At 43.6% G+C, this 25,767-nt stretch overlaps 1 protein-coding gene across 1 annotated transcript in view; it reads left to right on the top strand.

Annotated features, from left to right (window-relative positions):
• LOC142573232 (replication protein A 14 kDa subunit-like) overlaps positions 1-22,288 on the top strand; it is a 44,566-nt gene extending 22,278 nt beyond the window's left edge. The window contains exons 3-4 of the mRNA XM_075682830.1: positions 7,218-7,329; positions 22,070-22,288. Coding sequence (XP_075538945.1) covers positions 7,218-7,329; positions 22,070-22,146 — 189 coding nt within the window. The 3' untranslated portion in view covers positions 22,147-22,288. The remainder of the gene's footprint in view (positions 1-7,217; positions 7,330-22,069) is intronic.
• Positions 22,289-25,767: the final 3,479 nt, after the last annotated feature.

A 25,767-nucleotide genomic window follows, 5' to 3' on the forward strand; every position in this document is an offset into this window, starting at 1 on the left:
GCTGTTTTCTCCTTGGATGATGTTTCCATGGGGATCTGCCAGCAGCCTTTCGTTAAGTCCATCTTTGTATAAAACTTCTTGCCTGTGACTTTCGCGAACACAATGTCAATCCTCGATATAGGCTCGGCATCCGCCTTCAGGACGTTGTGGAAGCATCTGATATCCACGCAGACTCTGTTTGAACCATCAGCCGTCTTGTATGCCGAGTTAGTACTTTCTATTATTCCCTGTCGCAGCATTGCATCCACTTCTTTCTCTATCGATTCTTGCACTGCCAGCGTTACAGGGTACTGCTTCAAACGTACTGGTTCTTCAGTCGTGCCTTGCAGCTTGCATTGCACTAATTCTGTACTTCCTGGAAGGTCCGAAAACAAATAGCTGTACTTGTACAGTAGAGCCTTCAGTTCCGCATCCTGTTTTTCCGACCGGGGTGGGTTAATTACCACATTTTCTACACCCATACTCTTTTTGGAGCTGTACGTGGGCATTTCAGTTACAACAGTTTCGTCGGTCACGACCATGCAAGCTATTGTGGAATCTTCTTTTTGTCTCTCTCTCTTCATACTCCTTTAACATGTTTATGTGAAAAACCTTCTTATGACTCTTTATGGGGAGTTCATAATCAACATCATTCTTCTTTTGAGTCCCAGGACAAGGTCCCTTCCACTGCATCAGTAGCTTGTTGCTATCGCTGGGAAAGAGCATCAGAGCCTTGTCTTCTGGCATCATGTCTCGGCTCACTGTCCTGCAGTCTGTGGAGAAAACGCGCCCACCTTTCCCCCACGTCGTCGCGGTAGCGTCAAGAGCTGGCAGAGACACGGGAGAGGTGCACTACGCCCTCTCCCGCTTCTCCCTTGCTCTCGCGACGCGCGCGCTCCCTTCCTCCACGACTTGCAGGAAGGTAGTTGGCAGGTGAGGAGGGCATTCCCCTCGTGAAGGTAAAAAGGTTCAAAATAGCGCCACCAGGGGAGACTCGCTCTCTCTTACGCCGTACCCCTAACCTGCCGGACTGGAGTACCTGCCACAACCCATGAGTGGCCTCGTTTGCTTGACTATACCGGGCAACCAGGCCGGCCTATTATTACTTATTACAGAGAGGACGTCCCTCTGCCAGTGTTCTTTATTGCTGGTAGCAATAAACATTGTAACAGCTGACGCCACTGGTTGCCCTATTCGTTCGAACGTGATATAGTCGCGATTCCACCCGCCGCGGTTGCTCAGTGGCTATGGTGCTAGGCTGCTGAGCACGAGGTCGCGGGATCGAATCCCGGCCACGGCGGCCGCATTTCTATGGGGGCGAAATGCGCAAACACCCATGTACTTAGATTTAGGTGCACGTTAAAGAACCCCAGGTGGGCGAAATTTCCGGAGTCCCCCACTACGGCGTGCCTCATAATTAGAAAGTGGTTTTGGCACGTAAAGCCCCATAATTTAATTTTTTTTTTTTAGTCGTGATTCCCACACTACGAGTTGGAGAGTACCATGGAGCGACTGTGTAAGGCTAGATCCGGAGCTCGCCTTCAACCCTAGCCGCACGCAGAGTGGAGCCCCCACAGGTCGTAGTACTTTTTGTGTCTGTGTGGTACTTTCGTATCTGTTTTGCCGGCTTCAAGTTATGGTGCACCACTCTGCATGTTTATTCTAACCTTTCCCTCAACTCCTATACGTATGTATAGTGGTCTTTAGCTCTTTCCCGATTTCTTCATTTGCCCATAATTCCTTGAGAATCACCAGTGGGCCTCTCACTGTTCTTCCACACAACATTTCAAATGGCGAGAGTTCGATGCTTGCCTGTGGTACCTCCCAGTAGGCGAAAAGGACAGCCGGCAGATACCTGTTCCAGTCTTTGGGACTCTCTTGGCACATTCTCCTGACCATAGTTTTAATCGTACCATTTAATCTTTCGACCAACCCACTAGACATTGGGTGATATGGCGTCGTCAGTCTCTGCTCAATGGACATTAAGCTGTTGACCTCCTCCATCGATTCTGATATAAAGTTTGATCCTCGGTCACTCAACACTTCCTTTGGAACCGCATATCAAGCAAATATCTTGAGGAGAGCTTCTGCTACTTGTACGGTGTCAATGGTCTTCAACGCAACTGCATCCGGGTATCTGGTAGCCACATCCACCAGTGTGAGCACATAACCGTTTCCCTTGCTAGATGCAGGTGTTATGGGGCCTATTATGTCTATGGCCACTCTGTGAAACGGCACGCCGACAATGGCCATGTCCCCAAGTGGTGCCCGCCGCACTCGCCCTTTTGGTACCATTCTTTGGCACACCATCACAAGACCTGACGTATCTCTTCACGCCACTCTGGATTCCAGGCCAAAAGTACTCTTCTGTAATCCTTGCTAGAGCGTTTTTTACGCGCTGGTGACCAGCCGTGATACATACTATCATGCCCTAATCTTATCACTGCCTCCCTAAAGGCCTTAGGAACAATGAGCTGCTGAGCCTCTCTGCCCGAGCTGAATAGGCATCTTCTGTATAAAAGACCCTTGTGCGTAACAAACTCAAATGTAGTGCAGCTTTTTCTTTTCACTAATTTTCCTATCTTCTTGTGGCACGATCTGACCAACTCATCCTTGTCCTGTTCCTCCACGAAATGAGTAGGCGTGATTCTTAACCATTGAATTGCAGGTGCCTTCAGGGCTGACATGGGTGCCTTGCTCTGGGTTTGGGCTCTGGTTCGTACAGCCGACAATATAACTGGACGGCATACCCCAGTTGCCGCTTCTCGTGAATTATTGATGTGCAGTTGCTGCTTGCTCACTTCTTGACGTGGTTTTTCACCCATTCATCTCTCTTACTGCGATAGCTGTACTTCTCTTCCAGCTCCAATGTGGATCATCCACTCTCCGTACTCCAGATACGTTTCCTAGAATTAGATTGTATAATGGCTCTTCAAGGCATCTTGCCCTAAGCCACCCGGTATAATACGGCATGGAGATTTGGATACAGGCTTGACGTAGGTACCTTACTGTGTTGTCAGCCTTGCTAACTTGTGTTAGCACTCCTGTCAGATCTTCGTCACCCCATACCAGGCTTCTCTTTACTAAAACTGTATTTGTGCCGCTATCTCTTAGCGCCGTTGCCCGTTGACCATGAACCTCTGCTTCTACGACAGGCAGAGCTTGTTCCATTTGGTCTCCTTTCTGCTTTTTCCTCGGTACCTGTTGTCTCTCTTGAGCCTGGTTCACCTCTACATAGTTCGGTTGCGAGTCAGTTTCTCCACACTTGCCCAATACGCATGCTGTTTTTGTGACGTGCCAAAGCTACACTCATTCATATGGTGTCCCTTTCTATTGCATAATTGACACACTATTTGTCGGTGGAGGCGGCTGTTCCCTACACGTGACAGTTAATGGCGCAGTGCCCAGTACGATTACAGAGGAAACATCTTAATTGGGCTGGGTGCACGGTTCCCTGAGACTTGTATTTTGCCTCGTCTACTTTCTCTGTCTGGGTCCTCTTTCACTCTTCCTAGGTTTCTCAGCCCCTTTGCGTCCAAAAATTGATCAGCGTGTTCGGCTAGATCATTGAGTGAATCCAACTTTCTCTCTTTTAGGAAGACACCCAGATTGTGGCTACAGCAGGCTAAGAATTGCTCACTGACTATGCAATCACGAACCCCCGCATAAGTCTTTGCGACCTCGGCCATTTCCACCCACTGGTCAAAATAATTTGACAGGCGGCACGCAAATTGCTTTCTCGTTTCTGCGTTTTCTGGCTTGCAGTTTCACAACCGCTCGCGAAAACCTTTCGCTGTAAGTCGGAATCTTTGTTGTAGCGCCTTCTTAACCTTGTCATAGTCTAGGGAGTCGGAGGCGGTCATCCTCCCAAAGACGCTCAGTACCTCGCCTACCAGGCAAAGATTTAGGCCCGTGGCCTATTCACCCCAGTCCCAGCCTTGTCCGAGGGCTATCCTTTTGAACCGGTGCAAGTATGCATCCAAGTCATTGCGCTTTTCATCAAATAGTGCCATTAACTTAAGCTGACAGATTTTGTTGGCTTTTGGAGATTGCAAGCCGGACGACACTGACAGTTGGCGAATCCTGGCAGGCTCGCAAATTGTCACGAATTTCAGTGTTCCAGAAATGGACAGAGACACAATTCAAATATGTTAAAGAGCATATATCTAAAAAAAAAAAAGCAATCTACGCTGACACATTATAAGCCCTATACAAACACGAGACACTCCAAAAACTAGCTTAACGCGTAAAAATAAACACGCCTTCAACCACACAGGCCAACATCCTTTGCCATGTGGGGCCGGAGTCCGACAGGACTAGCGATGTCAGAAAGTTCGTTTCCTCGTGACTTCGCTTTGGTTAGGCGAGCGGAGGCACAATATGTAGTTAATGGCTTGTTTCTTTTTATGTGTATGGCTAGTTTTTGGAGTTTCTCGTGTGTGTATAGTGTTTATAATATGTCAGGGTAGTTTGGTGTTTTTTTCTAGATAAATGTTCTTTAACATATTTGAATTGTGTCTCTGTCCATTTCTGGAGCACTGAAATTTGTGACACCGGTGTTGAGGAAAATATTTCTCTGACAGGTGTTAGCTGGGTCATTCCATGCCAAATGAACCAACCTTTTTTCAACCTTCACAGATACAGCTGAAAAAATTTCGACATGCTTGTTGAAGTCGTTCTCCACGTTTATATTTCTTGTTTAAAATTACTACCATTTGGGCAATTATTTATTTGCCTAGCTGAGCTAGAAGGCACAAGTCAACATTTTTTTTTTTTTTTCAAAGGCATGTTGTGTGATCCAGACATTCAAATGGTGTGTATGGAAAGACAGTGAAGTGGTGTGACTGCCAAAATAGCCAATTTTTCAAGCATTTGTATACTTGGAGTGCTTTTGTCACCGGCAATAGTGGGTGAAGTTGCAAAGTTTGAATATTCTTTTCAGGACCCAGGAAAATCCAGAAGGTACAGATTAAATATAGAATGGTAGCCCGGTTGAATAGTACAGCCGAAAAATACTTGAAGCTTTAGAGGTTAAGCATATTGCCTGTAAAAAAAGAAAAAAAGAGGGTGAAGTTCATCTTTTTTTTTGCAAAAAGCTTTGTTTTCAAGCTCAAGAAAGTTGCTTTGGTGGTCGGCCTAAAAATATGTGGTGCGTCATTAGAGAGCTGTGCATGTCTGCTATGTATGTGAGAACTTACAAAAATGTATTTTTTAGACACGAATAATTATTTCTTGAAATGTTTGTACGTGGATTGCAAAGAGATTGTTAATAAAACGAACTATTGAACAGATTTTGACTGGCTTTTCTTTTATTAATATGAAGACAAGGAACATTAAGCGCCGCAGCCTCAACTCACTTTTTTCTTTTTCCATGAATTCGAAAAGTAGTCGTCAACCATGCCTGACCACATCAGACTGGACAGAGCACATATGACTTATATAGTTGAGCATGTTTAGGCTGTCAAACAGCAATAACACACAACACAAGAATTTGTTCGTCCTTGTGTGGGCTTTCAGTTATAATTAGGAAATTTTCTACTTGTATCCTCTTGTGACAGTGTGTGGACTCTAGGGAGCAGGACCCGCCGTGGTTGCTCAGCAGCTATGGTGTTGGGCTGCTGAGCACGAGGTCGCGGGATCGAATCCCGGCCACGGCGGCCACATTTCGATGGGGCCGAGATGCGAAAACACCCATGTACATAGATTTAGGTGCACGTTAAAGAACCCCAGGTGGTCGAAATTTCCGGAGTCCTCCACTACGGCATGCCTCATAATCAGAAAGTGGTTTTGGCATGTAAACCCCATAAATAATTAATTAGGGAGCAGGACACATTGTTCCCTGCTCCCTGTATGTTGCAGTGCAATGCAGTGTGACATATCTTGTAAAATGTTTGCGTGACTGGCATCAATGCTCTTTCTTGATTTAATGGCTACTTAAATGTAAGTAATCCTATTTATAAGCCGGATTAAATGTACATTTCAACTCTGCGGTACTGGCCCTGACGAAATTAACACATTATGATATTCCACTTGCAGTGGTTGTATGGTTCACCTGGCACTTGCTGCTTTGTGTTTGAGTGCGTCTCTTGGCAACTAAACGCCAACCATGACACCACTTCTTTGTCGTCTGCATCCCAGGCTGTCAAGCTTCGGCGCATGTTGGAGAAAATGCCAATGCTGACACAAACAGTCAAATAATTTTGGTGTTTAAGAAATAATACCTTTTTGTAACATCTCACATCTTTAGCAGACATGCAGAGCTACATCTAATGATGTGTCACATATGTTTTTAGGTCGATCACGAAAGCAACATTTTTGACTACCTTGAAAACTATGTTTCTTGCAAAAAACAAGATAACTTTACACTTATTTTCAGGCAATATGGTGAACCTCCAAACTTGAAATAGTTTTTGGCTATACTATGTCAACTGGACTACTATTCTATACTATTTGTACCTTCTGGATTTTCCTGGGTCCTGAAAATAATATTTAAACATTGCAATTTTACTTGCTTTTGCCAGTGACAAAAGCACTCCTAGTATTGAAAAACTTGAAAAATTGGCTAATTTACAGCCACACCACTATATCATCTTGCCATACAGATAATTTGAATGAGTCGATCATACAATGTGCCTTTAAAAAATATGTTGATTGGTGCCTTCTATCTCAGCTGGGATGAAAAAATTGTTGCCAAAATGCTAGAAATCTTTTTGCAACAAAAATAAATGTGGAGAATGAGTTTAGAACTTCGAGAAGTGAGCATTTCTTCAGCTATATCTGTAATGTTTGAAAATGCTGGTTTATTTGGTGTGGTCTCAGCTTTAGGGTAAACAAAGGCCTGTGGGACTGTCAAGTAGTACATTGTCACTAACATGTGGTACTTTTCGCATTTTCTACAGCCAATTTATGTTTGAATACATTGTGGTACCCTATACTAAATGATTATGTGTAACATGAAAGAGAAATAAATTATAAATTAATTGTTTGACATAGAATGACAGCAATAATAAAAACTATTGTATATTCCAATGTCTCCGAAAGTTTGCTGACAGTGTACACTGACTTAGGTGTAGATTCCACAACATATATTTCTTTTTTTGGTTTAATTATAGATGTTTGAAATGAATGCCACTGCTCGAAAAAAATGGAAATTTGCTGAAAGTTTGTCTGCTAGTCTGCTGTGCTTTGTTGACACGCCTTGGCTCTCAGCAGTAATGCACTGCACTCTGTTCATGCAGATTCAAGAACCACTGGAGGGCATCATCGAAGTAATTGGGGAAGTGACGGCTAAGTTGGCGATTGTCTGTGAAAGTTATGTGCTCTTCCCACCTGCAGTAACGGAAGACTTCGGTAAGCATGTGCTGAAAGAAATCTAAGGTTTGATGAAAACTCGTCTGGTCGGTGATGATCATGGCACAGTAAAGCTGACACTGACCACAGCAAGAAAAGTTTTAAAGACAAAACATTTAAGTTCCCATACAGGAGCCTTGTTGATTTGTGGGCAAGGCTGCCATATGGGAGCTGAAACATCTTTGTTTCTTTTAAACTTTTATTTCTGTGGTCTATGTGTGGCTTTACTGTGCCATGAGCACATGCTGCTGTGAAGTGCTTGTCATGTTCCAGGGTGAAGTTTTTGTTTTTGCAGATATGTTCTTTGTGTTATGACTGCTGCAGAAATTGACTGTGCATCTTTGACAAGTGTCCAATGGTTCAAGCAATGCTGCATGTACAGTTTTGTAGCCGCCATGGCAACACTGAGCCTGCATCCAAAAAAAACGTCCATGTGTGTGTTCAATGTTCGAGAAGCCGCTTTCTACATTTTGAAATGGAAGGAACGCTTGCTGTACCTCAAGTACAAATATTTACAATTTTGCACACAATATATGACAAAATTGGTTTGTAAATTTGTGATTAGCTGCAGGGGAAACTGATGAAAATCTGTGGGCTTATGTTTCACCCCACTGCTACTGCTCATCATTGTCCTTGCTGCCCCCTGTGGAGAAAACTGGAAGCTTTTCAGCGTCTCTGTAAACAGCACAATGGTCTGTAGCATCCTCACATGTTTTGCTGACTTATTTTGAGAGCCATTGCCTGCTCTTTAAGGGTGCACCAACTTCATGCCAGCAGGGAAAAATGTGATTGCCACTAGGCTAGCTTATCAAAATGGAATACATAACTGCACAACCCCGGTCATTTCCCCCAAAGTGCAAGCACTGAATATAGGTAACAATGAGGGGAACTTAGGGAATCAGTATTTACTAAGAAGCTTATGAAAGCAGTGGACAATAAAACAATGGAAAGAAAAAAAATTAGTAAGCAACCTCTGAATGCAACCTGACCATGTCAACGAGGTGCATATTTAACTCTCTGGCACTGAACATCTCTTGAAACTGGGCTAGTTGGTATGACTGGCTTCACTGGTACATTGTACCTAGCACTAGACAAATGGAAACGTCAGGATGGACCACTATTCTTCAACTGGAAAGCGTCAGTTATGTGCACTTTTCTGTTCGCTTCTTCATTACAATAAACTCATGATAATTCAAACAAAATTCTAATTATTGGCTGGACTGCTATGTCTTCAATGTACTTAAAAGGTGCCTAATTTAAATTGCACAACTTGTTTAATACATACATTTTGCTTGACCTTATCAACAAGCCTATGCTGTCTTTGCCACCACTAGCTGAACATGTGGGTTTTCATATTACTTAAACAGATTAAAATAAAGCTGATTGCCTGCTTGCGCTTGTCAAAGCAGTCAAAACTATATAGATCATTCTGGTGCCATGTAGTCGTTTCAGAATATGGTGCCATGTCACCTGTTTCTCCTCAACCACAACACTTGATCCACATTGCAACACACATGGCCTCTCATGCTGCCACTACAGAAAAGTCCCGGCTCTGGCTCAACGTCTGTGCCTCGGCACACACACCACACCGGTCATCTGTTGACCTGTGCATTAGCATCATTTATTTGCTCATTTGTTAAAACACCCATTATTAATTGGCATATTGTTCCTCTAAGTTGATTGGACTCACTCAGGTTAGAGTATCTATGGAATTATGTTCATTAGTCCCATTCTTTGGCTCTGCCAAAATATCAAAGCATAACTTGTGTTTGCTGCAACCGCTGCGGACGAAGCCGTAGTCGCTGTCGACGCAACCATAGATGGCGACTACACAGTTTGAAAGAATGTGGCTGACGCGTGTAGAGTCAAAACGAAACTACTGTTTGCTGGAACCACTGCAGATGAAACCACAGTCACTGTCAACGTGAGCATAGATGGTGACTACGCAGTTTGAAGGAATGTGGCTGATGCGTGTGCAAATCCAAAACAAAACTAGTGTTCGCCGCAACTGCTATGGACGAAACCGTGGTGGCTATGGACACCGCTCATGGATGGCGCCTGTACAGTTATGAAGGCACATGGCCAACATGATGTTATGCGCTGTGGTAAACACAAGAATATAGGCTTTACAGGCACAAATAGGCACGAAGTGTTCTGGCGTTGCTGGCATTCACGTACGATTTCCACTGATGACTATGGCGATGTAGACTCCGCCGCTTCGTTTTGGTTGGACGTTTGCACCCTTTTTGCACATTGGCGGTGCTCCGCACTCACCGAACTCCGAGAATTGTCCAAATTGATTGTTTGAGTGCATTAAATAATGTGTACGCCTGCCAGCGCCAGAGGATCAGTCTGAATTATCCGATTTTCCGAAATAATGAGGGTCAAATTAATGAGGTTTTACATGAAAGGATGTCAAGAAAAAAGGTTGATCTTGAGAAAGCCCTGATTCCTGTACATGGTGGTATGATCAGTAGCAGCATGTGATGAAAAATAAAATATTGTGATGGAAACAGGTAAAATAATAAAGCAATCAATAATTTGTTGCACAGAAGCGCACCATATGTATACACATTGGAAAAGGCATTGCTATTTATACACTAGAAACCGAGCACATAGATAAGAAAAATAAGCGAGAAAATAGGTTGTTTTACCAAAGCAATGGAGTAATTAAAAAATGCTTCAAAATTCAAAAAGAGTCGTAAATTCCAGTAAAAACAAATAATAAAACATTTAAGAAAGACTAATTCAAGCATACAAATAAGGCACACTGATACTTTGAAGACGCAAAGAACTTGTTTTTCTAGAAAGTTGTACAAGTATGATCAGTATAATTTATTAACTTATTATTTAATGGCTTAGGAAAGTTGTAACCAATGTGCAGAGTGTCGTTTGTCTGAGGATGGGGCGCGTACAAGTATTTGTGAACACGATGGAGTGGTGAGGCATACTTCTGTTTAGGTTTCCTATTTTGTAGAGTCTTAATATTTTATTTAGATTCATTGGTGAAAGTGTATTATAGGCAGTATTTATAAAAATTGGAACGCTTGATTACATAGTTTTTTAAACAGTGGCACTCAGAGAAAGTCATGGAGCATGTTACAGATACAGGGAACAATTCTTTTTCTGTAGCATGAACAGTCAATTTAAATTTGTTGCAGAAGTTACAGAAGTTAATGCGACTAAGGAATAATGAATTGTACATCTTAACCGTTGTAAGTCGGTAATTTCCCTTTGTAAAGTTGGCCAACAACCTGGGAGAGTTTGCCGACTAGAAAGCTAATGTGAGCATTCCATGAAAGTTCTTGATCGAAAAGTATGCCTAGCATTTTAATTGATGCTGCAAGTTCTATTTTTGATTAGTTTATTAAAATTTCTAACTCCAAGACTGCATTTCTATTTTTACTTGAAATAATACAGCTTTAGATTTTTCTGTATTAAGCCGTTTTTGGTGCAGCATTTTATATTTCTTCCAGCACGGAATTTGTTGTTTAAACTTGCTCTACTCCATTTATAGATGTAAATAGAAGAGTAGTGTCATTAGCATAAATTATATATTTTGATTCCAGGTCAACATTAGCAATATTATTCACATAGGTATTGAATAGCAACAGGCCTAATATGTTTCCCTGAAGAACGCCTAGTTTTGCTGGTTGCACCGGCAATGAGTTATTGTTAATCTGCACATACTCGCTTCTATGGCCTAAGTACGATCGAATCGGCTCTAATGCAATACGACAAATCTCATAATAGGGAATCTTCATTAGTAGCAGTTCGTGATTTATAGTACTATTGAACTTATGTGGACATTCACTTTAAAAACCCGAATTGGTAGTTGGTGAGAACTTGGTTCTTGTTAGAAAAGTTGGTAAGGCACAAAATTATAATTTTCTCTAAGCCCCCTTGAAAAGATAGGCAAGCTGTATATGGGGCAGTAACTAACTACAAGTGGAGGTTTTGTCGCCTTTAATAAACTGAGTGCGTTAAATCTGCATTTTCTCTAGAAATGTACCAGTTGTCGCAGATATTGTGCACCCACGTCAAAACTGGTACAAGGATATCTATTTCAAATCTAAACAAGAAGAAAGGTGGTTAACTCCTTCGCTGTCGGACCTTTCTGGCCGTGACGCACCCCCACTGTCGGCTTGGTTTCAGGGAACGAGCATAACAGGGAATTAACATAGCAATTTATTTTTAATTATAATTGGTATACAAATAACATAGTCAATGCAATATGCACATTTCAGTGTTCTGCAGCTGTTCTTAGTAAACTTCATCATCATCACCATCAGCCTGACTATATAATCCGTTCAACATCCGAATCTGACGATGCAGAACCCTCTTCCTCGCATGCGACTCTGTCCGAGTCCGAATCTGAGCTCGGCTCGTATTCTGAATCGGAATTGAGCCACCGCTCCAATGAGCAGACGAAGGTCCCGCGCGCTGAGCCATCCGAAAGTAACCCCGCGCAGGGACGATGCGCTTTCAGTCGCCCGCACAACGGAGATAAATGGGACGTTGCGTGATCAAGAAGACAGAGAGAGATGGAAAAAGGCTAAACAAAGTTCGAAGGGCTTTACGTTTACTGCTGCAAGCCGGAAGCGAGGGTGCGGCGAGAGAGCGAAAGCAGCAATCGAGTCACTCTTTTCGGAGAGGCAATGGCACGTGCACCTGAACTTGATGCGCCGTAGCAGGCACACCAACAGAAGAAAAATAAGAACCTTCAAACCAGCGGAGATGGCAGAACAACCCTTGAACCCATAACCACACGCGCGCGACGCATGATCCAGCGAACGCGGAGCCACCGCGCCACTCAGCAAAGAGAAAGTGGAGAGTGGCAGTCGCACCGTACTCTTCAATACATGGACTAACACAGGTCGAGGCGAATATACGATCTTGTAGAAAGAGTCAACAGATGGCGTGGCCAATCCAGGAGCGCCAGCTTTGTGCTCAGGCGCGAAATTTTGAACGCACGATAGAGAACGTACCGGTACGTCAGTGACACTGTGGGGGGGAAGCGCGATGACGTACCGGTACGTCCGTGACAGTGAAAGGTTTAATTGAGGGGCCCACGTTAGTGGTGGCGCTGGCTAACACTCCCAGAGTTCTACTAGGACGCATAAATAGCCAAGAAAGTGGATGGGCAAACGGCACCGCGGTAGCTCAATTGGTAGAGCACCGCATGTGAAATGCGAAGGTTGTGGGATCATTCCCCACCTGCAGCCAGTTTTTTCATCCACTTTCATTTCCATTAATTTATCGTTTCAATATTTCATTTATTAAGCACAAGTAATTTCCCCTATGTTGTCCTTGGTGTCAGTGTTTGTTGGCTTCTCATGATATGACTAATAAAAATTGGGCCCCTCGGTTAGCCCCCTTTCTTCTCGATTATTACATAAGGAGGGTCTTGAATCCGGCAACATTGATGCCTTCAAGTAGCATGTGTGGGTTTATTGACCAGTTGCCTTCACCCGAAAAGATCACGTTCTCGTGACACCTGTGGCAGAAAGGAAGTTGCACGTCTGCTGCGAAGGTCTGTGAGTGGTGGCGCTGTCTAACATTCCCAGGGTTCTGCTAGGAAACATAAATACCCAAGAAAGTGGACAGGGAAACGGCACTGTGGTAGCTCAATTGGTAGAGCATCGCACGCGAAATGCGAAGGTTGTGGGATCGTTCCCCATCTATGGCAAGTTGTTTTTTCATCCACTTTCATTTCCCTTAAGTTATCGTTTCTTTATTTAATTTATTAAGCACAAGTAATTTCCCCTACGTTGTCCTTGGTGTCAGTGTTTGTTGGCTTCTTATGATATTTCAAATCTAGCAACATTAATTTGCACATCATCTGAATTTCAAGCATTATTCCTGTTGCTCAGCTGATTGAAAATTACCTCATATTCATCGGTGCAATTCAAAACTATTGTGTCCCTGCAGCAGGTGCTAATATAACAGCAAGCACTCATATTAAGGTTAGACCTGTTGTCAGTTAGACCTGTCATGCCAGTGATGCATACATTAACGAGATTGGGTATGGTCCAGAATAGCCACTCCCTTTATAAGATTTCAGGGGGGTGTGGTAAACAGCTCAGAAGGAAATTTACTTTATCCCAGGTTTTCCTAGTGTTGTGTGTGCAGGAAGAGAACATTTAGTAGTAATTATGTGTAGCTTTACTTAGTTCATTGTTCAGTTTACTATGAAATCACTTAAATATTTTAAGATCTTGTAGTTTAGACATCGAATTTATATTAAGCTTCTTTTCCTCGTAATTTGCCAAAAAGTTCAGTAGTTACCCATGGTTTCCAAGTTGTTGATAGGGGTGCTCATGGAATTCATCAAAGAAAAGGTTTTCGTAAACATCCTTAAAATATTTCAGGAATATTTGGTACGCAATATCTACCGCATAAACCTCTGCCCATTTATCTAATTTCAAATGTGCGAAAGTCCTTTTTTTGTAAACACCTGAACAGCAGGTTTGCAGCCACAGGATTTTCTTACTCGAAAAGTTACACTGAGGTTTTCTTACTTGGCAAGTCACACTGAGAAATGTAGGCAAATATCGCTTAAACTGTACAGAAGTGCTCTGATTTTTACATGTTGTGGGGCAATAATTGTTATAAACAAGCCTATACAACTGGATGCCACAGAAGTTATTCTTGTTAGTGCTGAGACAGCATTAAAATGCCATGCATATATAGCAACAGATCAAAAGTTCTTTAAGCGGTAGAGTTATACAGCCTATTGATGTTGAAGTCTCCCCTGCATATGACCTCGCATCGGTTGTCGAATGTGTACTGGCAAAACTTTTCAAGGAAGGCTAAAAAGGACTACAGTCAACGATCGATTTTTCGTACCCTCTAGGGAACGTAAAAACGTCCGAAAATTCAGGCAGTCCGAAAAAATGAATGCATGCAAAAAACCGCACCGTTTTTTCTTTTTTTCTCGGATCTAGAGGTAAAGGGCGAAGTACCAATCTTCCGAAACCTTCTTTTCAAAGCATCAATGAAGGTGCTATAAAAAGAGGCGTTCAAAAACTCTGTATGCAGCCGACTGCCGGTTTATTATGTACATGTGCATCGTCGGGCAGCCAGTGTTATTGCTGCAGTGGCTTGAAGAGCTTGTTGATTGTTGTTTGGACGGCGTTCCAGTTGCATGCGATCATATTCGCCTCGATCTGAGCAAGGGTCATGTCAGCACTGTACACCGATGAAAAAGTCAAAGTGCTCGCGTCAACTCGGTGCTTGTAGGCAGCGCAGGCATTGGCTCCTCATTTTCAACATCGGAGTATTCTGAATCCCCCACAACCTGACGGACTATTCCCTCGTCAGTCAGTTCTGCGCAGCAGTTGAGCTCGTCAGCGTCAACAAACTGTTCAAAAGTTATTTCCGTGGGTACGGTACTGGTTTCCGCGCTTCGATGCCATCAGCGAGGATGACGAAAACGGAGTGGGGGCCTTCAAGGGCAAGCGAAATCCTCAAGTTGCGAACAGTGGAGTTCGCTGATGAGCGTCGAAGCACCTAGGCCTAGCATCGCAGAGCACACTTGACACAACAGCACAACCACACACCACGCTAGCCGAAACGTGGCCTGCGCAAACTAACGAAATAGCGCCGCTCCGGAAACTCCGCCGGAAGCGGAAGTGCGGCCATTTGCGGCGATGAACATTGCCTGCGTGGCCAGACCAAATCGGTGTGTGACGGCAAGATTCGGCTAGTTGTGGTTCAAAGCGGTGATATGCTTCGGCTGCAAGTCGATTTCCTTCGCAAGGGCGCTGCGCAAGGAGCCAAAGGACCTGCCGTCGCGTCAAAAAGTCCGGAAAATTGGACGGCGGGGGGTTCGAGCGTTCGAAACTTCAGATGTCCTTATACATTGATTCTATGGGGCTCGTGGCGGTGCCGCGAAGACGTCCGAAATATCAGGCATGTCCGAAAATTCAGGCGTTAACTGTATACATTACCGCTCGGCAGGCATTAAAGAGCCCCTCACCAGGTCTGGCCACTCTGAACTGACAAGCACTGTGCATACAATGCGCACTAAGGATCGTGCCTGCATAGTATTACACTGCTAAGCGCTGTGAAAAGGGCTGAAATTTGAAATCAAGTGCCCTGCACCCTTCTCCACACTACCAGCATGAGAGTCGACATCATTCGCACAAGTCCGCCTACGTAGTTTGCAGTGCTGTAATATCACTCACAGTGACATGTGACTGAGCATTATTCAAGGCAGCAGCAGTTATTCATTTGATCTGTTGCTTCAATAGACGAAACAAAGTTTAGAGAAATAATAAACGCAACAAACCGAATGGCTGCGTTCTTTGTTTTGCTTTGTACCATAGCAAAAAAGACGTACTTCCGCTTTGTTTACTTGTGCCCATGTTGTGCAGTAGCGTGCTCACAGAAAACAAAACTTTCATTTTCTACCATGTTCCAGCGCGCACTCATGCTCTGTGATCCGCTTGCATCTGCCTCAGTGTTCGTGCAGCACTGGCCTATAGTACTGCTAATCAGGTAGGTGTTATTGCACACAGCACGCAACACCGAGTGCGGAGCAATGGCTCGCGCACAAGACCGTCAGCGGAAGTGCACCACACAGCAAGAAAGCGAAAACAAAAGGTTGGGCCTGTGTCTTGTGCATCAAATGATCATCCAGCTCTGGTATGGGAAAGCGCAGGGAAGGAATTTAGCTTGCGGGGGCTAGATGGGACAAGCGAAAAGAGTTTCCTTGTTGCCATGGGCGCTCTCCTCATGAAACCATGTGTTCATGGCATGTCAAATATTTGTCTCAGCTATTAATGAACTAGTTAAAAAATTATTGCAGTAGAATGCTTCCTAGAGGGCATGTAGCGACTTCCAGCGCATAACCAAAATGTGCTATGCGGCCTTGTATTTCATAAGATAGTTCAATAGTTCGCATGACAAACAATCCATAAAACCGCATACTGATCTGTTACTTAGCAAAATTCTTCAGTACACTCAACATGAAAATTGTTTCACTAAGTAACGATACGCCACCAATCACTTTAATGGTTTGAGCCTGGTTCCAAGGACACCAAGGAACCGAGCTTGGCCGTATTGCATTCCTTACAGTATTATAAAATCAAAGTGAATATTCAAGCTGCTAAAAAGTGTCGAGTCCAGCATCTTTATTTTTAGCCGATTGGCAGTTTAGGTGGAAACACGTAATAGCCAGTTTAGCTCAGGTCCCAAGAATTCATTTAAATCAGCACGATATATCAAATTAGCAGAGGTAATTTCAGCCATAGATGAATGAAATATTGATAGCAATCTAAGACATTGATTAAGAACACCTTGAACTACTGTGTAGTTCAGGCAAATATCAGAGTTTGTACACTTACTATAAATTTTAGAAACCTTTGGATTAACTTAAAGGTCATCAAAGGTGCTTAAAGCTTCATGAAAATAAGTGTGCTCCTTGAATTCCACGAAAACGCGCGTTTGGGGTGACTTTTGAACATTTAATGTAAAACTATGCCGTGGACACTGTTTGTCTGGAAACAATCTGAGATATTTTCTCTCGAGAGTGTCGCCGAACGGCTGCTATGTGGCATGTGCATCAAAGACGGGCTTGTCTGACCCGTTGAGGGTCGGCTTTTTCTTTTTTTTTTTTTTTTTTTTTTTTCAGATTCCAATTCTTCTTAGGGACTTATTTCGAAAAAACTTTACCGTAATTTTTCTAGGGTGACTGTAAAGTGAGAAAAAAATATTTTGCGTTGGTATATATCTACTCTTTATTCCTGAATAACAACAGTAAAAAAGGAAATAAACTTGTGATAATTGAAAATTTGATCCATTGTTATATTCAAGGCTTAGGAAATGCGCACACGAGAATATTTTGCAAAACTGAAATGTTCCTGCTCTTGCACTAATATGTACATCCATAGTGTAATAGAAATGCATAGGTACGCGCACTCAAGAAAACTGTGTGGTTATGTGCCTGTTCCACTAATCTGCTAACTTCCGCTAATCTTCATCTTATCGCCAACCAGAGGCAATTAGATTTCACGAGTTTCAAAAAAAAAAAAAAAAAGCAACGGAAATGCATGCGCAGCGGCATCATTCCTCTGTGCACCCGTGTGAGCACTAAGCCAGCAAGAAACAAGCGGTCGCCCTTTGAGCGATTAGTAACAAGATAGACATCAGTTTTACAAGCGTAAGAAGCCGAAACCGCCTGCGGAACAAAGTGCAGACTGCCATCCGCCTGCACGCGTGCCAATGCGCGTAAACAATTAATGTGAGCTAATCTGAGCCTCCATTAGCTCACATGCTGTTTGAGATCTCCTTCTGCCAAGTATCCTAATCTCAGAAAAACGTGTTTTGCACATGCAGGCCTTGCAGTGCACTGGCAAATGTGCCACGCCATCTTTCATTAGATTTAGTTTGTGTTCCCTGGCTCATTCATTTATGCAGTGTCCGGTCTGTCCTATGTAGGACTTGCCGTACTCAAGGGGAATTTCATACACCACGCCTGTAGCACATCTCCCGTAGGACGTACCATGCTTCTTGCCACAGCCTTGCGAACCGGTCTCTTCACGAGTGGTTCTTGAACAGAGTCGAGCCAGTTTGATGGGGGCAGAAAAGGCAATGGGTACGCCATACCGGCCTGCCACCTTCTTGAGGTTATGGGAGACCTTATGAACATTAGGAATTAGTGCAGGTCTTATGTTTCTGGAACTTTCTTCCTCCCGTGTGGCGCTTGTACCTTTAACCTTGTGTAAAAGGCTTTCGGTAACTGAGGTCACCAACAAATCAGGGAACCGTGCTGCTTTAAGTCGCTTAATCTGATTATTGAACGAGGCCTGCATCGTCTATGTACACGACTTTCCGAGGGCAGACTCCAAGCAGAGCATAGCAATCCCACGCTTGACAATTTTGGAATGACATGAATTATACGGCAGCAACCCTTTCTTCGCACGTGGGAAATATTGCCAACAAGCTTGCGTGTCATGAAAGGTTAATCTTAAATCTAAAAAGTGCAGGGTGTTAAGCTGTGGCATTTCATGCGTAAACGAAAGCCCTTTGCCATTGTCCCTAAAAATGTTTAAAATATCATCGCAGCGCTTCAATGAGACTTGTCTGTTAAAAAGGATTAGAGGGACTCTAAAACGATTTTGACAATTTTCTACAAATGTACTCGGTCGTTAGAGTGGGTCCTTCTGATCATTAATTGACACATCTAAGTGGTCGGCGTAAAGCTTGTAATTTATTATACGGTTTTAAAAATGCACATTGCTGCCAATCGCAGCACACTGCTCGGCAGAATTTTAAGCGGCCCCTACCCAATGACAGAAATCACCCATATGACGTCAGTGGGGCGAGCTATCTGATTGGCTGACCAGGGCGCATGATCGATAATTTTTCCAACTTTATGGTATACAAATGATGTGCATAATAGTTGTAATGTTAGTTAATTTGTTTTTATAAAAAGAAAGTGACATAACGAAAATGCACAAGAACAGTTTTTCAGTACACGAAACTTCCTGTGCGCCGGAAGTGTTTAACTTCCGGCGCACAGGAAGTTTCGTCTGCTTGCGTTACAATGCGCTCCGTCTTTGACGAGAGCTCCATCGTCAGTGTCAGTTTGTCTTCGCGAGCACTGTGATTCGACTTTGTTGCGTTGTGGACTGCAAACGTAGCGTCTGGCAATATGTCAAACTGCGAAATCGTGTCCCTCTGCAAGCCAGTAGACGAATGGACTGGCTGCAGTGCAACGAAATGCCACTATCCGATCGGTGCCAGGATTTGCGCGATAGCGGCCGTCACTTTACACCAGAAGATTACTAACGCAATAGCGTTTCGCGAGTCCGGTATTAGGGTAAACGCGAAGCACAAGGGGACAGGGCCTGGCCGTGTGGTTGAGCTCTATGATATAGAGCTCGACCACACACAGTAGCAGTAACAAAGTGTATTCTTCTTTGCTGCTTGTTTAAATGTTTTGCAGGAGTGTAATCGTTAACACGTTGTTTTTGTAAATGTTTAAAATGTTTTACACTTGGTTACAGCAGTATTAGCTCTTTCTTTAGCTGGTTAAGCTCTGCACCAATGGGTGGCTGGACCGTGGAGACCGATCAGGCAGCTCACATACATCTACGCTAAAGTTCCTTCATCAGCTTGAGTTTATGCCTACACCGTTCCGTTCAAACGTTCGGCTAGTGTGTGATTACCGGAATACCAGACACGTTCGATGCTACGCCAGAGTGCTCGCAACGCACGCTGCTTCGACAGCTCTCGCTTGGGGTCGATGGCCAAGCGGCTAGCGGAGAGGTTTTGCACAGGCGGGCTCTAAAGCAACTGGAAGTGGACGATGTGACGTCGCATCATGACACAGAACCAGTGAAGGCGGAGCTGAGCCGCAATCGCTCGGTGAACGAGTTGAGGAGGAAAAGCATGGCTAGGGAGGAGGGTAACTTGCAATTGCTTGTAGCTCCATTAATACGTAATGCTTCACTTAAATTGTGGTGCGAATGTTCTACTTAAGCTGTACCCTACGCGTCTACAAAATTTGTCCGAACCGTTTCAGGGGCCCTTAAAGAAATCGTCCATGTACCTAAAAACTTTTAAGATAGTTCAAGTGCTGTCCCATTTAAAAGCCTCATCAAGCAGGCAGTCAACACTAGATCAGAATATGTTACACAGCAGCGGCACAATGCACGAACCAATGCAAATGCCGTGTTTTTGAAAGAAAAGCTGTTTGTCAAAGCAAATGATAGTGCTATTAAGGAAGGCTTCCAATAATGTTAAAAAGTCCTCAAGTGTAACAGCGGCTGCATTTTGAAAAGCTATGATACCGCTTTCTTCCATGCATATCTTTACAGCAAGAAAAAGTGCATTATAAGGAATTGAATAAAACAGATCCTCAACATCCACAGAAAACACATTGCCTGTGGATTGTTTGTTTCGTAGAAACTGCACTATGTCTTGTGAATTGCCTGTCGAGAAAGGGTAATTTACTTTAGCAGATTTTAGCACCTTTAGAATGTGCCTACTAAGTAACAACTGCCACGTGCCTCGTTCGCTCACGGTGCTCCTAAATGGCACATTGGGCTTGCACGTCCTTGCACTGAAAAATATGTTTAACGCTGTAGCTCTTAGATTGTTAATATCTTTTGCCAAGTTGAACGCCTTACATAGCTTGACAACTTTACTCTTTACCTTTGATTCAGATTTCCTATACTGTACAAAGTTTTTCTTTGCAGGAGTTTACAGTTAGCAAGCAGCAACGAAGCCAACAAGCAGTTCTGTTGTAGCATATTTCGAGGCAGCCCATCCCCGAGAATAATTAAGAAGGTCCTTATTTTGTGTAGACATGTTTTCATTGTTACAACAGGTGATTTAGCACTCATGAGTGCTTTCTGCGTTGCTAGCCATCTATCACAGAGTGACTGCCATGAGAAGTGAACAATAATTCCAGATTTTCTACCTGGCTTGAAAGAAAGTGGGTGCATGTGTTTGATGTCACACAAATCGGGCAGGCTGACTGATTCCGATATGACATTCAGCTTTGCAAGCAAATTTGCATTTTTAGATTGCAGATTTCTTAACACTTCAATGTTATTCCTTCTACTTCCACATTTTATGTCATTTAGGAGGCCTTCAGCTGCGGAACTTCATTCACGACAGCGACTCTACTCTTGAATTTGCAAGCGAGCTTTTTCAGGAAATTTATGTTCTTATTGGGGGGGGGGGTGGAGGTGTTGGACCTGCTTGTTCAATATTTTGTCACACTTTTGTAACATCACATGAATTGATTGCTTGATTTTGTCAACCTGTGTGGGTAAACTCACAAAAGCATCGAGTTTTTGCATTATGGCTATGAGACTAGCAATGAGTAATGAGTCAGTGTTCACACCAACACTCTTTGAGTAGTGGTGCCTCAGGCATCACCATGCATTATTGGCAGTTTACCTTTACCTTTAAAAGTAACGTCTCAACCACCAGAACAACCTCTCAACGGTAGGCACTCATTTGCTGTATTTCATCAGGCTTCCATCGGCAGGTAAGACCTCCTGGCACTCATTGCAGATTTTGATCATGGCTTGCTAGCTGAGGAATTCTCTCATAAAACAAATTTGGTCAAGGAGAACAAGGCACAACACCAACATGGCAGCAGCGACAGCAGCATATCGCAACACCGCAAGCATGCTAATAGGCTGAGGCAGTTCGTCCATTTCTGATTAGCGATGTTTTACACTTCCTAGCTACTCTCATTCTCGGTTTGTTTTATCACTGATCACAGATTTTTGACATTTTTCGCAGGGAAATGCAGTGAAGTACAGTGGTTCCTGAAAAAAGGTTAAACACATCTGCCAAATAGCACCAAAATATCAAACAGTAAAACGTGAAGCCTATGTAGAATAAAGAAAATGTGACAGTGATGCAATGTAGTGGTGTCAAACAGTGTCATCAGAGAATTGAAGGTCAATTTGCATTCTCATTCCATCTGCCTCACCTAGGGGTTAATCCCTGTTATAAGGGCAGTGTTCAAGCCAATGGCAAAAGAAAAAAGTGCCATTGAAAAATACTGCTTCTGGTGGTGCTCAGAGGGAGTGGTAAGTAAAGTGGTGCCAAAATTAGTTCAGCATGTTTTTGTAAATCAACAGTAATGGCTCTTCAAGGGTGTCAAGTTTTATGTGAGTGTGTGAATGCATCTGATAAGAGTGGGTCTTGTAAGTGACATTGCCATTTATTGTTGCACTTGGCCTCAATTGTAGTCTCTTTCTATTTCCAGACATGGCCACTTACAATGCTGTTGTTGAGACTATACAGAATGTCAAGGATTATTACCCGACCATGGCCTCGGCATAGCATCATGCAGTCCTGGAATTTTATCTTTAGATTTATTTTCTGCATACCTTACTCATGTGGAAGCACCTGTCAGCCCTGTGTTTGTACCAGAACTTCTTTTTTCTTTGCAGTGTCAACACTAATAAATAAAATTTTTGCTCATGTTTTTTTCATCTGAAGAAACAAAAAGACGAAGTAAAACAAGGAACCCAGTAAATTTTGTTCATATATCCATTAAATGTTTGGCTGCATTTTGTTCTACCTTTTTATTTTTAAATAATATCATTTGGGATAAATTCCCCAGTAAATAATGCAGTGTAAAGGAGCTCTGCAGCATTTTTTAAAAGCTACCATACTTTCTCTAAATATATTCTCAGCATATAAAAAAGCAGAATGAATTATGACAACGCGTGGAAGAATCAGATGTAGGAACTTTGAAATACAACGAAATACTCTTTACTCGCAATTTTTGCGGCTCTGGATCCCATACAAGAAAGAAAAATACTCTGTTCTGTCTCGCAAAGTCTGCACTGGAGTGGAAGCTATGGAGTGTGCCACGCCAACCGGAGCTGCGGAAGAATACAAGGGCAGGTCATAAAGCGTGTATTATTGATACCATAAATTTAGAACAGGCATATATGATAGGTATCGAAATGACTGCACGTCTCTTTTTGGCAGACTAAAAAAATTTTTCTATGCGGAAAACTGCCAGAGCATCAATACAAAACTGGCAGCATCCAAAGGGAAAGTTGGTTGAAGCACACAGAGCGATCCACATTGTGCAATTCGAGGGACACAGCATCAAAGATTCTCGCTGAGCTGGTGGCAGTGTATGACAAGTTGCTGCCGTTAGCTCGGCATGAATCCTTGTTGATAATCATCGTCTAGCGTTACAGGAGAGCAGCAGCGACATCGCAAGAAAGGTGCAGGAGACCTATGGGTTTGGCCCGAAATGGCTAGGTGGGATTCAGACCTGGGACTACCCCACAAGGCTTAACATTCACGGGAGCACTGTGTACACCCCGATGAAGAAAATTCAAAGCCTGTGACTGTTGCAAGATGTATTCGCTAGCTGAGGAATGGAGAGGGTACGTATTCAGAAAATCTGCCTAGATTTATTAAATGAAGGGCACAAATTAACAGATGAAGTAGAGAAAGTACAAGTGCCCATCGTTTCAATACTTAGTCTGTGTGTGTGTTAATTTACACCCCCTCTTCGACTTAATTTTTTACTCTCAAACCAAAGTATTAGAGAAGAGGAGGGGGGACCGTCACAGTAATACACATATCGAAGCCACGATCCCTCTGAGGTTGAGGTGGAGCACTGAGGATTGATACAAGCTAGTCACTAGGAAGCCTGACGGCTTTACACGGTTGTCACTACCAGTAAATTATGTAAAAATGATTCCTTAACAAAAGTGCATAGTCTTCATGAGCGTTTACACAGTACTAACACTACAATTTTAACCTTTTGATTTGTGCATTGTATTTCCAGCAAAGCTGTATACCTCTACTGTCCAAGGAAATTTTCGTGTCGCTGTGGTAAGCAAAAAACTCCCCATACGTGGGCCGATTCCAGAGATAGTGCAATGCCTGGCCAACCCGCGGCATAGGTGAAGCAGGCGCTAAGCACTCCCCATATGTGGGCCGATCCCGAAGATAGTGCGATGCGAGTGGCGGATGTGCAGTTCGGCACTAAGGGGCCCACATTCACAGCTTCGCTGGTCGTCCTTCACAGAGTGGAAGGGCACTGAGTTTTTTGTATTTAGCCTGGTTTGTTGGGCTGGCTAATTCTTGCGTTCCTTCTGCACTTCGACATGGTACCACTGCACTACTAGACAACGGCAAGGTGAGAAATATTGTTCGACAGTGTGCGACGCATTTCAAGCAATTGGGCTTATGGCACGGAACCTAGACTTGTGACGCAGTTAGCAAAAAAAAAAAAACAGCTCAGCGTCGTGGCACAGTTGAGTTAATGACTCGTACTGGGAGATGTTTGTGACACGTTTTGTGGTCCCAACATTATTTTTACTTTCGGTAGTTCTTGGGCACACAGGGCGCGGTGACGCAGTTTCGCGTGCTCTGAAACCTGCTGGGACAAGTTTTGGTGCTTTCTCTAACCCTCAACATCATTGTAACTAATTTCATTACTTTTTTAAGTACTTTTCAAGTGCCTGGCATTGTGACGCCGTTAGCGTAATGCAGTTTGGCCCTAGTACGCAGTTTCACGCCTTAATGCACTGTCAAGACAAGTTTGTGGCGCTTTCGCTGATGCCCGACATTGTTCAAAAATTCGGTACTTTTTTTGGTTACTGATGAGGCACGCACGCCACGCCTGGCCCTGTGGTGCAGATACAATGTAGGTACAATGTGGTACAATGTAGGTACAATGTAGATACAATGTGCAATACAATGGCCCTGTGGTGCAGATACAGTGTGGTGGTTCTTTCGCGTGTACAGAATCTTATTGGGACAAGTTCGTGACCCTTTCTCTGACACCCGACACGATGGTAATAAATTTCGTTGCATTTTGGAATAATTTTGAGGACACTCGCCGCGCCTGTCGTGATCTAGCGAAAAGCAGTTCGGCCATGTTGAAAAGGGTAGTTTGGCGTGTACTGGATCTTACTGCGACAAGTTTGTGACAGTTTTTATGGTCCCACAACAACTGAAACCTTTTGTTGCTCACGCGCCTGTCCAAAACGCGACGAGCATTTGTTGCATTTTGGAATAATTTTGAGGACACTCGCCGCGCCTGTCGTGATCCAGCGAAAAGCAGTTCGGCCATGTTGAAAAGGGCAGTTTGGCGTGTACTGGATCTTACTGCGACAAGTTTGTGACAGTTTTTATGGTCCCCCAACAACTGAAACCTTTCGTTACTCACGCGCCTGTCCAAAACGCGACGAGCAATTGCCAAGAGTGATAACACGGGAGTGTGTTGCTTGCGCCGGCAGAACGCGCAAAAGATAACGCCAAGGAGCTTAAATACCGGGAAGTTGAAACTCAAAAGTTTCGTCTTCTGAACAAATGGAGACGGGCTTTGCACCCACGGATTTGCCTTGAGTGCAAGGAGAAGGAATTCTGCGAGCGTCTAGCATGGTCTGGTTGAGGGCCTGTGTTCTGGCCACCTCTGTATATTCACGACGTACTATCGCTTCGATTGTAGCCAAGTTCTTTTTTAAATGCACAGTAGCCCGTGTATTCGTGCTCTTAAAGTGCAGGAAATAAGTCCCGGAAAGAGGGGAATGGTTGGAAATAGGATGCTTTCGTGGTATGGTATTGTTTGGGATGAGTCGGCTATTTTCTACGCCATGTATGTAAAAGCGAATTGCTTTCGATTGTAATGCCGCCCATTCACTACTTTAGCACGTTTCCCCTCTACACACATTAAGCCTGTTTTACATGGAAGCGGTTTTGTGCCAGAAACGGCGCGGCGGACATGGCCTATTCGAGCGACGCCGAGATTTACTTTGTGGATGTATGCGTCACTTGCGACGACGAATACCTTCGGCTTCAGTCCGTAATTCCTTCCCAAAGAACCCGGCCCTTGGTTGCGGAAATCCTTCATTTTAGCATCCCAAACAAGTGGACGCTGCACAACTTGAGTGATGAATAGCTCGTTGAAGACCGCGCGAGACATTC

Source organism: Dermacentor variabilis, chromosome 2 (assembly GCF_050947875.1).
Source record: "Dermacentor variabilis isolate Ectoservices chromosome 2, ASM5094787v1, whole genome shotgun sequence".
Lineage (NCBI taxonomy): Eukaryota > Metazoa > Arthropoda > Arachnida > Ixodida > Ixodidae > Dermacentor > Dermacentor variabilis.